The 14,128-nt window shown below is 38.7% G+C and overlaps 1 protein-coding gene across 1 annotated transcript in view; it reads left to right on the forward strand.

The window, feature by feature from the left end:
- Nucleotides 1–12,313, forward strand: part of SEC24D (SEC24 family member D) — a 51,686-nt gene extending 39,373 nt beyond the window's left edge. The window contains exons 11-22 of the mRNA XM_009576143.1: nucleotides 227–418; nucleotides 1,065–1,158; nucleotides 3,714–3,830; nucleotides 4,307–4,477; nucleotides 5,128–5,224; nucleotides 5,873–6,018; nucleotides 8,073–8,211; nucleotides 8,681–8,799; nucleotides 10,318–10,497; nucleotides 11,013–11,204; nucleotides 11,692–11,781; nucleotides 12,173–12,313. Coding sequence (XP_009574438.1) covers nucleotides 227–418; nucleotides 1,065–1,158; nucleotides 3,714–3,830; nucleotides 4,307–4,477; nucleotides 5,128–5,224; nucleotides 5,873–6,018; nucleotides 8,073–8,211; nucleotides 8,681–8,799; nucleotides 10,318–10,497; nucleotides 11,013–11,204; nucleotides 11,692–11,781; nucleotides 12,173–12,313 — 1,678 coding nt within the window. The remainder of the gene's footprint in view (nucleotides 1–226; nucleotides 419–1,064; nucleotides 1,159–3,713; nucleotides 3,831–4,306; nucleotides 4,478–5,127; nucleotides 5,225–5,872; nucleotides 6,019–8,072; nucleotides 8,212–8,680; nucleotides 8,800–10,317; nucleotides 10,498–11,012; nucleotides 11,205–11,691; nucleotides 11,782–12,172) is intronic.
- The last annotated feature ends 1,815 nt before the right edge of the window (nucleotides 12,314–14,128 follow it).

Below are 14,128 nucleotides of genomic sequence, written 5' to 3' on the forward strand. Positions count from 1 at the left end.
ATAAATACATATTTTTAAAAAAGTAAATAATACAGCAGTTGATTTTATCAGGGTCTTTTAATTTGACCTAAGGCAAAGATTGAGGCCATTACATCTGCTTGGTTGTTGTTTGCTTTGTTGCTCCCAGTACAGATAATGATCTGAAAGCAGCCTTGCATTTCAAAATGCTTTTATTGCAAGGTCAGAATTTCAGAATTATAATCAGTTGTTTTTGTTTCTCTTACAGAGAAGAGCAAGAAGAATCCTCAGCAATTCGAGTTGGTTTTGTCACTTACAACAAGGTCCTCCACTTCTTTAATGTAAAAAGCAGCTTAGCTCAGCCTCAGATGATGGTGGTCTCAGATGTTGGAGAAGTTTTTGTTCCTTTGCTGGATGGTTTCCTTGTTAACTTTCAGGAATCACGATCTGTTGTTATCAAGTAAAGTATAATTGTTCCATATGTGAATAAGATCTGAATGCTTACGATATGCATTATGCCTTTTAGTCAATTATGTTACTGGGTTTTGGGGGTAGATGTATTTACTGAAATACTTTAGAAGCCAGCAGATGCTTCAAGTCATATATTTCCACCGCTGAGGCAAAGAAAAAGAGATCTTAACAAGCCCCCAGTGCTAAATTTGAAAGCATATTTAGGCCAGGTGTAAACCACGCATCTTCAGCTGTGCTTCTTCAAAAATGGGAGGGGGGTTGCAGCTGTGTGCCATGTTGCATGTTTTTCCTCTTGCAATGTATATGATGCACACCTGGATATGATCTAAGGACTCTTAAGTCCTTACAGCACACTAGAACACCTTAATTTTTAGCTATTTCTTATTTATTGAGTGTTCCTTTAGGTTACCAGCTTTGAAAGAATGCATCTCATAGCATTTAAAAATTCATATTTTGTTTTATTCTGGCTGGAATCCTAAGAAATTGAGCAATCAAAATTCATAATTTTTTTTTTTAATATAAATTTGCATGGAAAACATCTTCGTGTGTGAAGACCTGGTATGTCACAAGGTATGTTTGGGGATTATCCCAAATACGCTTACCAGTTGTGACACTGATCCTTTCGTCTTTCATAGCTTGTTGGACCAGATTCCAGAGATGTTTGCAGACACTAACGAGAGTGAGACCATCTTTGCTCCTGTCATCCAGGCTGGCATGGAGGCGCTGAAGGTTAGAATGTTCCTCTCTTTAATAAGACTTGATAAGCTGCAGAAATTCTGTTTGCTAAAAGCCAGTCCCAAGTCCTCCTACAAATCACAATGGGAAATTAGAAAAAAAAGTCGCTGATTGTTTCCAGTACTAATGTTCCGTTATTCTGACAGTACGTTTGAACTGCCTTAGCCAAAATGAGAACACTGAGAAGCATAACGTCTGTTTCCAGATTTTGCTTATTGAGGGAAACCAGTCCCTAGAGTCTATTCTACACAGAATGGATGTTTAGGAGAAGATGAGGAGCAGAGGTTGGTTTCTCGTTCAGCATTTGAGAGAAATAAAAAAGGGTTTCGTTACTGCAACAGAACTAATAGATACTCTGGATGTTTGCACAGATATCCAGTCCTTGCATGTGTGAAAGGCAGGAAAAGCGTCAGTAGAAGATATGATTTTGCCCTGCCTGTTCTGCTTCTGCTGACTACTTATGCAAAATGAGATATTTATGACTATTTATGACTGAATTGGGTAGGGGGTTTGAGGGTTTCCACTTAACTGACCAGTTCTCACAGCTTGAATACAGCTGGAAATGAATCCACAGGTCAAGATGCATCCCCAGTTGCTTTCTGTATGTCCGGGACATCCCCTAAAGTGCTGACATTTCCATGGAGCACTGCCAATTAAAAGAATGCCACCATGGTTCACCACAAGATCTGTAGGGGCAGAAAACAGCCAGTGGTGTTTTAAAATAGTTGATTTATCTGCAAGCTGTGTATAAGTAAAGCGTGAACTTTGTTGAACCGAAACGATAAATTTGTTGAACCGAAAATATACGTTTATCAAATGCGTTTCTTAAATATTTAATTAATACCTGTTTTCTTGTTATTTATTCATTCTGCCAGGAGGTATGTGTGCAAAACATACATGTAGTTACCACTTCTGTCAGAATGCTTTTCCCTAATACTTGACTTCTACAAAACAATCTTAAGGGCCATAATTGTAAATTTCCTTTGATATTGGCTATAAAAGAAAGCAGCTCTTAATTAAGCTTTTTATTTAGCTCAGTATTTTAAAGTTATAATTTGTCAGGATTTTCACTGTGGATTATTAATATGCATATACCTATGCTCAAGAAAACTATTCTTGTCTAAAAAGAATAAAATAGATTGTGTTCCTATTTGAGATTAATTTTAATACACTTTTAGAAATAATATATATACATTTTAGAAAATTTGTCAAAAGCAATGTCAGTAATTCCTGATCCGTATCGTGACAAATAGGTATTTGGTAAGTCTTTCAGTCTTCAGCAGAATGCTTCATAAAAGGAATTGAAGAAATTGGCATTCATGGTTAAAGATAACTATGCTTGAAATATTAGGGGTTAAATTTCAGCTTTGTTAAAAGAAAGATACTGTCTTCAATTGCATTTCTGCCATAGCAAAGAGATATCTAGTTTTCCCAGAAGAATGCCATAGCTTATTTTGAAATGTGGAATATCTTTATCTTGTGAACATCTTAAGATCTGGAGGAGAAAGAGTACCAAAGCTGATTTGTGTCTGTAGTCTTGGGTGTTGCAGTTTTAACCTGGATGTGCGGTTAAGTCTGGAGCAGGAAAAGGACAAATTCCTCTTTCCTCCTTCCTTCCCTTCACCTTCACCCAACTTCTTCAATACTTGAAGACCTCAGAATTGCTAATCAGTTTTCATTTCACTTTGCTTTAACTTTTGGTCAGCCCTGAAGTGGTCAGGCAGCTGGACTAGATGATCGCTGTAGATCCTTTCCAGCTGAAATACTTGATTCTATTCTGCTCATTCCCATTAGCTGTCTTAATAGTAAGTGATAAGCTGGATTTTCTAAATTTTGGTGGAAAAGCTTGTTAATAGTACAGAGATGCCTGCGGTACTGCTACTGTCGTTACTCTCTTCTTTGGAATTCAGGGTTTTGTCATCTCAGTAAATACCATGTTCTCGTTAGAGTTCTAAATAAGAATAGAAAACTTGAATAAAACTGACAGTTACTTCATTTCTTAGTGACAGGAGGAAATGTTCATCACAAGTTTTTGATACTCCTGCATTTTAGTGTAGATTTGAATGTGGAATCTAGTACAGGAATGTAATTATTGCTTGTCTATAAAAATGTAGTGAACGCTAGTGTGCCTGAACTGAAAGAAATAATTTTCCTGTTAAATTACATTTCCTTTTAATTAATTTTATCCAATTTAGTATTTGTACTTTTGATACTTGTTGATTGTTGCATAATGCTTGTATCCAACTGGAAAGTCTTCAAGAGAGGTACTCCTAGTTTTGCCCATCAAGATTTTAGATTCCTATATAGAAACTACTGTAACAGTGCATCAGCAAACGTATCTGTGTGCTAGACTAAGTTGTTTACTGACATAAAATTCCCAGTTTGTTTAAGGACTTATTTCCATCAAGTTTTGAGTCTCTAAATGAATTATTTAGCTCTGAGGAACCTGCAGAAAGTTTACACTGTTCTCTGAGATACCACAAAGTATGAAAATTAGGCTTGTTTATCTTAGCAGTAATAAATATGCCAATATGGTGTCTTTGAAACAGGCTGCAGAATGTGCTGGAAAATTGTTTGTCTTCCATTCTTCATTGCCAACTGCAGAAGCACCAGGGAAGCTGAGAAACAGAGATGACAAAAAACTACTCAGTACAGATAAAGAAAAGGTATTTTGTACTCTGAGTTAACAAGGGACTGCTATTACACTGAATTTCTCTAATAGAGCCTTGATCTTTTTTTGTTTATTTTCTTTTACAAAGATGTGTTGTTTAATTATGTAATACTCCCATTCTCACCATGCCCTGATTGTATGGGTATATTGATACTGGCCCCACAGGAACACCAAAGTCAAACTATGGTAGAGCAGCCATTCTCATCAATAAAGGAAACCCCCCAGCAGCAAGTAATTCCACCCATCAAGAGCCTTTGCTACCTGCCTATTTAGTGATTTAGTTCTCTGAGAACGTACGGAGTTGGTTCCCTGCGTACGAGTATATGGGCAGGGGCAACATGTTTTTAATCAAATCCATGCCTCACTTAAAACTTCCACTTCATCTTCTTTTCTTCAAGTGGACATTTGGATTGTGGTTGGCTACCAACAGTATCTAATGTTATGACACTTGTATTTTTTAATTCTGTGCAGACACTCTTCCAGCCCCAGGTAAATTCTTACGAGGCCTTAGCCAGGGATTGTGTGGCTAATGGCTGCTGCGTGAATTTGTTCCTCTTCCCAAACCAGTACGTGGATGTAGCCTCCATGGGTCTTGTCACAGTGTACACTGGGGGAACATTGTACAAGTACAACAATTTCCAGGTAAGTGATGCAGGTTTCCTGCCTTTCAGATAGTAACACCTGGGGATTTGTTGTTTTTCTTTTCATTTCAACATGTGCTTTGGTGTTTAACATAAAAGTAGAGTGACTCTAGAAAACTTACGTATAAACTCCAGGGGATAAAATTCAAACTTGGGAATGACAGATCAGGCTCAAATATATACCTTGAAACAGTAATAAGCTGGTTGGTATCTTAAAATGAAATCCACTTACTTAAATATGCTGGCATCTGAGCGGGGAAGTCAATTACTCCTCTATATACAGATAAAGCCACTTATGATAAAGACCCCCAAAAAAGCCGTAACACCACTTGTTTGTTTAAAATTTTATGAGAATCTCTCTGGGGAGTAGGGGACTTTCTCTGTGTCAGGAGCTGACCTGCAAAAGCATTTTTTTGTGAAGTCAGTAAGGCTACTCTGTAGAATTCTTAAGGCTGTGCCATAAAATCGTTTCTGTTAACAAAACAACAGTCAACATTGTTTAATCCCTTTTTAAAGGAAAAGAGAGATGTTAAATGTGAAAAGAACAGATTTGATGGTGGGGGGGGTGTCACAGCGAGGGGGAGAGGGTTGGGTTTCTGCCATGTTGCTGCCACCCGGTGGTGAACTGCAACTTTTGCTTTGCGTTTCTAGCTTGATGCCGACAGCCCACAGTTCTTAAGTGACCTCAGGAAGGACATAGAAAAAAAGACCGGATTTGATGCAATAATGAGGGTTCGGACAAGTACAGGTAATAGTACCCGTTGGGAATGAAAATAAACATGAATACATACGGCAATATATAATCTAAATAATATAGTGCTGTACAGATCACTTGTAAGATTAGGCTAACTGTTTTAACTTCATTATGTACCTCTTGAAAAGTAGTTGGATAGACTGATAAAATGCATGAATGTGTTCTTCCTGTGTATGCCTCCATAATAATTAATTTTCAAATATAAGTAAGGCTTCTGGTCATTATGCATGCATCTTGGATTACAAGTAAGTTGTATAAAAAAGCGTTGCTGCTGGACACTTACATGTTCCTTCATTTTCATACTTCAAATGACATTACCGTGTCTACTTTTCAAGCATTCATTCTTACCTCAAGTGCAAGTATTTGAGAAACATACACACACAAAGTGGCCACGTCAACAGCACAAAAGGTTCTGGGTGGTCTCAGAGTCACAGCTTTTTGCTCTCACCCAAGGGTCAAAAGATGCCATTGGCGAGGACAGTTGGTGGGACCCCCTGAGGCTGCAAATCCCTGAGGGAAAATGGTTCCTGTTTCAGTAAGCAAAATTGACTGACCATAAAAAGAAAATCACAGAATAATGTCGATTTTATTTGTCTTTTTTAAATAAAAGGACACGTTTGTTCTGTTCTAATCTGGCTGTAGGCTTCAGGGCTACGGACTTCTTTGGTGCTATTTACATGAACAACACCACAGACGTAGAGATGGCAGCAGTTGACTGTGACAAGGCAGTGACAGTGGAGTTCAAACATGATGATAAACTGAATGAAGACAATGGAGCCTTAATTCAGGTACAAAAAAACTTAACTACATGTAATGTCATGAAATTATGAGCAAGAACTTCTGCAGCTGTAATAGAAAAAAAGTTATGGTGTAGGACTGATGGGCGCAAGGCACAGCTTGCACCAGACTCTGGTGACATAATACCCCTAGTAAAAAAAAAGTTTTTAATTAACTAGCCAAAGGTCGCATCTTACCTCAAAAGCACAAACAGTGCCCCTCATGACAATTAGTGTGTTCACCTACCTCTATACTGCATGTTCTATTCAGGGATAGTGAAATGCTTTCTAAACACTCACCGAGACCTTGTCAGCTATTATCTTCTCCGTTTTACTAAATAAGTTTATTTGGAGTACAAGATTCATTACTACTTATATGGAAACTGTTATTTTGGTGGCATTCCGTATGACATCTCTGTTCAAGAGCAGTTCTCTATTGCTAAACATCCCTTCCAACCCTACGGACTGCTCAAGACCCACCAGCAATGGTACCCGTGCAATGAAAGGTCTCGCTTGCAAACTGTCAGCTGCCTGCCCTGCTCCCTCAGGCTCTTGGCAAGTGAGTGCTAGAAGCCCCGCAGCACTCACCTGCTGTGAGTGCTGATGTACTCTGTGAATTATGACGAGACGTGCAGCGCCCTCTTCCCCATGCAGAGTGGTCCCAGGCTGTGAGCGGAGAGGGGAAAGCCCTCCATCTTCCTCTGCTCAACTGGATGGCCCTGCAGGCTCAGATCAGCCTGGCCGCAGTAGCACCACTAGCACAGGAATTTTGCCTACGGTATCAGGTTCCGACCTTGAAAATGCCAGGCTGCTCCAGAGCCAATTAAATCTTTGCTTCCTGCCTTAGTCCACAACATGGGACCTCAGTAACAGTTCCTGGAAACACCACTTAGGCAGTAATTGATACTTCGCGTAAATTGCCAACAAACTGACTTGTGATGCCACTTAGGCAGTAATTGATACTTCTCCGCGTAAATTGCCAACAAACTGACTTGTGATACATCTTCTGTTAGGAATGGGAGTATCCCACCCATTATCAGATAATGGGAGGTTGTTTACTCTTCTAGATGTTTAGTTATGACCTTTTTCTTGTTTAATGACAGAAAATGTTACAGTTTGCAAGGTTTTAAACTTAAGCCATTGGAATTATCTTTTTATTTCTGTTCTGCTTGGCTTTTAGCTTGCCCCTGTAAAAAATACATTTCATAGGTCAGCTGTTAATGCCTGTATGAATACATTACTGTGAAACATCCAGTTTGGTACGTCTGAAATCGCTTCCTAGGGCCATGCTGCAGCAGTGACAGGGATGTGTGTGCCACGTAGATGTTGCATTTACAGCTCTTTCATATGAGATACACTTGTGGAAGTATCTAATGCAAGGCAGACTACAGTAACTTGGAGTCTGTGTTTCCCCTGCAGCCTTTGGATCATACATTATATTGAAGTATCAACATATATTGAAGTAGAATTGGAGTCATTTGGAAATTCTTAAATTACACCCTCAATTTTTAATATCTAAGCTCATGGCAGATGCAGGATACAGGGGTTAGCAGGACCTCGTTTCACTTCATAAGCAACTTAATCACATAAAAAGAACCACCCAACTTTTCAAGATTAGGAAGTTTTTCTGTTGTTTTTACCAAGACAGAATGTGATGGGCAAGCTTCTCATCTCTTGTATGGCATCTTTTGAGATACATTTATTTGAACTGTTCAAATGTTACACAATTACAAAGTATGATTTACAAATTTACAATCAGTGGTCTCTCTTGTGTTCAGATGATACCATCAGTGTGTAGCAAATGAGAGTAATAAGCCTTTCAATGAGTCATATTATTATTTTTTATAATTTCAGGATTAGTAACTTCTATAATGTCTAGTATACGTCCATCAAAAATGCAGGTATGTTTGTCCTATAGATGACAGAAGCACTGACGCAGCACTGCAACGCGAGGCTGTCTTCAGAAGTAATTATATGCCTTTTACACACAAAGCAGGTGGCTCTTGCATGATGGAAGTTTTTTCTTTTAAAATAAAAATAAATGGTAATTTGTTCCTCTCTTGCAGTGTGCTGTCCTTTACACATCAATAAGTGGGCAAAGACGACTTCGCATACACAATATAGGTTTAAATTGTAGCTCCCAGTTAGCTGATGTCTACAAGACTTGTGAGACCGATGCACTGATCAACTTCTTTGCTAAGTCAGGTAAAGTTACAACAGACCAATTTTGTTTCCTTTTTTACTTTGGGGTGGAGGAAGGGGAAGGAAAGGGAGCTGAAGTGATTACCTAGTGCGAAATCATGTTTTGTAGCTTGCTGCTCCGAGCCTGAGCAACTCCTGAAGTATTAGAAAATTGAAAAGACAAATAGATGGCATATTTTAGACATACTGCCATAAAAGTAATGGTTGTGAAGGTAGCTAGAAACATGTAATGCACAAAACTGTATAGGCACAGTAGTAGAAATGGACATTCTATCAATAGTGTTGGAGGTTTGGTGGGGTTTTTTTTTTTTTTGGCAAAGATGAATAAACATCTTCCAAGCTGCTGTCTGTAAAAGAGACTAAAAAACAGCCATAGACCTCAGGTTAGTAAAATTAGAAGCTAGCAGAATACAGATACTTTAAGAGTACGTGTCCATCTTTAACACGCTTTTTTATTCTTCTGCATTTGTAGCTTTTAAAGCCATTCTAAGCCAACCACTGAAGATGGTCAGAGAGATCCTGGTGAATCAGACGGCTCACATGCTGGCGTGTTACAGGAAGAACTGTGCCAGCCCGTCGGCAGTAAGCCAGGTAAAACCTATCCGAACTCAGTCCTCCCCCAGCCAGGCTTTGCAGCAGATGAACGACCACCCCTGCAACATCAGCAGTGCCAGAAAGGAAAATTTCGGGACAGACTTTGCCTTTTCTTTCAAAGACAATTAATGACAGGTGGGATTCAATGGTAGCAATTCCAGCACACGGAGGCTGTTGTTCTGGAACAAATGACAATGCCATTGAGGAAACTGATGATCATATTCACACACAAGAGCTTAGACAGCCTTTTTCTTCCTGCTGGAATTATGTGCTGACTCACAAAGCTTTCATTTCTTCTTCTTATGTTGTTAAAGATTTTAGTATTCTAATTTTTTACAAATAAGACTGTTATTGTCAAAAAATGAAAATAACATTGTATCTTAGTAAACAATCTGACTTTGCATGTAGGTCTTTCAGGTGTGCTGGAGTGATAAATAGCTGAGGTCTAGATGGGGCCAAACTCCTAGGGGTCAAAAAAATCCATAGTGATTAAGATAACAGTCTGTTAACTAACTCCTTTTTTTACCAAAGGGTAGTAAGAAGCTCTAGGAACTTGATTACTTATATATTCCACACTACTTGAAAATTCTCTCAACTTAAGACACCTCTATTATTTTCAGCCCATTCTTTTATATATATTCAGAACGTTTGGGGAGGTTAACTGAACCAACAGGAAGGTGTTTTCAAATCCTTTCAGCAACTGTTTCTGACAAAAAGTATTTTTTTGTTTCAAACAAATACTCAAAAGATGGCTGAACTAAATCCAAATCCTGTAAGCATTTGAATTTAACTTCTATTTTTCTTGCAACTCTCAAAATACTGCTCTGTGTCCTTCAGATTTTGAGGCACTTTAAAAAAAAAAGACTTTCTGACACTTTTTGAATGACAGTTGGCAATTTTGTACATTAATGCTGAAGTTAATAGGAAGGTCAAAGGACTCTAGACAATTTTGGGGGCCTTTGATCTAGATTAGTTCTTTTGATCTCCTTAAAATTGTATTTTCCAATTCCTTCTTCTTAAATGTAATGTATAGATTATAATTATTAGCACATCCTAATTATGAGACTTAAAATTCAATGCTCCAGTAAAAGCAACAGTTGTTTCCTTCTAAATTATTCACCCTTATGTCCAGGCAATTCAAGTTACAGAAAGACTAAGGCTTTTACATACCATGCAATGCTTCCAATAGTCAAAAGCCTGGGCAATGAATTGTTTAATGTTAGTGAGGACCAAATATGTTACAAACAACACCAAAGAGACACTTACTGTGGACCTTCATTTCCCTCCTACATTGTTCAGAGAAAAAACACCCACCCATCTGTTGGATTCTTATTAAATGTATTAGCCATTCAGAGCTGCCGCATCTTGTTTGAAACAGCACATATAAAAAAGTTTTCTAGTTTTTCTCTCTTTAATCAAAGAAAACAAGCAGTGGTTTGTTTAAATGTTGGAAGTCCAGCTCTCATTCCCCAGCACGTGGGATATATTAAATAACAAGCTTTCTCTGCCTCTCAGCTCATCCTTCCGGATGCAATGAAGGTGCTGCCAGTGTACATGAACTGTCTGCTGAAGAGCTGTGTGCTAGTTGGCAGACCAGAAATTCCAACTGATGAGAGAGCTTACCATCGACAGCTGGTCACGTCTATGGGGGTAGCCGACACACAGTTGTTTTTCTATCCCCAGCTTCTGCCAATTGTGAGTATGTTGTTTGCACATCTTTTCCTTTTTGGTAAAACTATTTTCAGTATGCTCTGATTTTATAATTGTGCAGATGCAGAAAAGATTCTGTCTGCTGGGCAAGTGTGGTACTACCACACTGGAGTACAGTGGTACTGTGATGTAGTTGCTAGTTGAACCAAATTGAGGAGGGAGGGTAGAACCTCTAGTTTAATGGAAAATGGGGAAGTAACATTATCATCGATGTAAGCACCCTCTAAGAATCTCACTGTACTTTTAACAAGGTTTTTGCCCAGGCTAATGAAAAGATGCCAGCTTTACTAAAGATCAACACTGGTATGCAAGTGTCTCCCAACTTTGCAGACAGTGCATTAAATGCAAAAGAAGAGGTTTGACTTCTAATTCCTCTAATCTGGAAAGGAACCACTAAGACACACTAAACCTTTCAATAGTTACTTTTCAGTATCTAATTAGAGCTTCAGTCACCGTGAAGTGACCCAAGTCTACAACTCTTGTGTATTTTTGCCCCACAGCACAGCCTGGATCTGAAGAGTGACGCTGTCCCGGCTGCCGTCCGCTGCTCCGAGGAACGTCTCTCAGAAGGAGGGGCCTTCCTTCTGGCCAACGGTCTGAGTATGTTCCTGTGGCTGGGAGTCAGCACGCCCCCAGAGCTCATCCAAGGGCTTTTCAACGTGCCGTCCTTTGCACACATCAGCACAGAAGCGGTGAGTAGGTGGAGACTAGTCCCTTTTTTAGAGTTCATGATTTAGTAAGACAAGAGTGCTAATCAGAGAAACAAATGAGGCAGATTTTCATCATGCAACTAAAAGCAGAAACAGGTGACCAGCAGAAGGTGTTAAGACGCCAGAAGTAATACATAAAACCTTAATAAGCTTTTACACTCTGAACACTCAGGAGCTTTCACAACATTTTTAAACCTTCTTAAACTTTCACTGTGGCAGATATTAAAATCCTATTGAATGTTGTTGCTAAAATTCACAATAGTTTCTCCTGATAGTGAATTTTCATACAGTGATTATTTTAAACTGAAAAATGGCTTAGACAGATGAGAGATGTTTTTGTGCAGCATCTGCCAGTTCAGAATTAAATCCACAGTAACCTGCATCATAAATATCAGCAGCTAGTCTTGTATGAATATTCATAAGAGATGTAACTGGAAGATGACAGCCTGCCATGCTTTTGTTCTGACAGACATCACTGCCTGACCTGGACAATCCATTTTCTAAGAAACTTAAGTCAATACTGGAGCATATCCAGAGCCAAAAGCCCTACACTATGAAGGTAAGACTTTGCTCTGCCTCAGCTCATTCCTCATACCTGTTCAAAAGAACACTACTGGCTTTGACAAAACTTACCAGTAGCTGTAGAAGGTTTTACGTATCAGTGAGTTCCAGCATGCATTGTAGCACAAGCATCTCAAATGTGCTTAACTCTTAATCAAAAGAGATTTTCAGAGGTAGTCAAGTCTAATGGTTACCATTTTATTCTGCAAACCTTAATTCACACTAGCCTCTCTCCCCTGTGTTCATAAATACAGCTACCAAAATACGGAGATTTATTAGTTTTGGGATTTTTTTTCCCCCCTCAACAGCATACAGTAATAGATACAGGAAAACAGTACTGCCATTTAGTGTGATTGTATCCTAAAAGTATGTATCTCTCATCTTTTCAGCTGATTATAGTGAAACAACGGGAGCAGCCAGAGATGCTTTTCCGACAATTCCTAGTAGAAGACAAGAGTATTTATGGAGGAGCTTCTTACGTGGATTTCTTATGCTGTGTTCACAAAGAGATCTGCCAGCTGCTCAGTTAAGGAAATTCAAGTATAATTTGTCAGTTTCTTTTTGATTTTGCAAGACAGTCGTTGGTGCCTGAAGGCTGGCCCACAGCTCCACCATACCTGGGCATTCTGCTGTGCTTTAGAGTGAACCTTTTCTGTGCTCTTTTTGTACAGTTTCATTTCACACAACCTCTCACTGAGTATTTAGTTTACTTATTAAGCTGTAGAATAGGAAGTTCTGCACTCAGGTATTAATCTTTTGGGAGTCTTGACTCTTTCTCTAAGTTGAACTGCCAGATTTCAAACTGTCAATGCTTAAGAGCACATGGTATGCATTTATTAAAATATAATTTAGAAGACTCTTTAATTATTCCTTTTGCTAGTCATAAGTTGTACAAGAGCCAGGAAAGATGCTAAAAATCTATACAGAAAAGGAAAAAAAAAAAGAAAACACTGCTTTTTTTAAGTGAGGGCATACAGTTGAATCAGATTTGCAGTAATCATGTGGTTCAATTTGAGTACTTCAAAGTCCTTCATGTAAAGCTAATCTCTAAAAAATAATCCCCTTTTTCCCAGAAGGGACAAGCATTACCATCTACAGAAACAGAGCTCTGCGTAACCTTCCACCCAGGGCTATCCAGGACACAAAAATGCCTCAAGTTTATAACTGGACTGGAGTAAGCTTAACAACAATGGACTACAGGAAGATCAGTAACCAAACAATCCTTTTGCTAAGTTTGGCAGATAGTGCGACACTATTATGGTACAATTCTCTAGGCTTAAGGGCAGTAATTAATTTAGCATACTATTTAATTACATTTTCAAAACTGAACATGTTCGGTTTTATTTAGTACATTTGCTAACTGGAATATTCCCAATACAACTCAGATAAACATCTGTCCCTCAAAATTTCAGTGGCAGGTCAACTGTAAGACAGTTGACACATGAACCAAAGGTTATTTGTGGTGCTATAAAGAGAAAGCCTCTTGTTTAATACGAGTTCTATTACAGTGACCTCCTCTCACAACTGATTTATTCCACAGTCACCGCTTTGAAAAATAAGCCTCTGCTAATATGAGTATTTAAGGTAGAATTTAGAAAGCCAGAGTCTTTTGAAGAGCTGTTTACCTCAGATACAGACAGACTGATGAAGTACCTCTAGGACAGAGATCTCTAGGACCAATGCCTCTGCACGTGAGGTTTGAACTTTTCCAAACGTGAATAGCTGTTGTTACAAAAATCAGTGTTTCAAGGAAAGCAAAAAAACCTCAAAAGTAAGGGTAAGAGCTGGGCCTCATTAAAAAAAAGTGCCTTTAAACATGTTAATATTGCTACTTAGTGTTAATCATTGTAACATCCAAGCTAAGTAGTCAAGATGCATATTTCTTGGTTTGACAGCTTTATCGAAACAGTTGTATCCTTGTGCATTGACTGAGAGCTCTTAAAATAGGTGGCTATTATTACAAAAGGATCCTCGGACTGAATTTGGCTGCCAGGACAAGCACTTTTTGGCTGAGGACACTACCTTGTAAGAAGTATTTGTTGCCGTTCCAAATTAGCATACTTTGTAAAATGACACCAGCAACTCTTTGTGTAAAGACATAAGCTTATTAAATATAATGATCATGTGTGTGTTTACTCTTTCATATACTAAGTTCTCCAAGTTTTTTATGCTAGCAGCCTCCGTCAAAAGCTATCCAACACCTCTTAGACAGTAGCACCTAAACCTCATACCCCAGGTCACTACAGAGGGTGCAATGGAAACTGGCTTCAGGGTTCCTGTAACTCTTCTCCCTGCCTTTCCCTTGTAAGCACAGCCAGACAACATAAAAAGTGTTACCCTGACTT

The sequence above is a fragment of the Fulmarus glacialis genome, unplaced genomic scaffold (genome assembly GCF_000690835.1).
Source record: "Fulmarus glacialis isolate BGI_N327 unplaced genomic scaffold, ASM69083v1 scaffold13544, whole genome shotgun sequence".
Classification (NCBI taxonomy): domain Eukaryota; kingdom Metazoa; phylum Chordata; class Aves; order Procellariiformes; family Procellariidae; genus Fulmarus; species Fulmarus glacialis.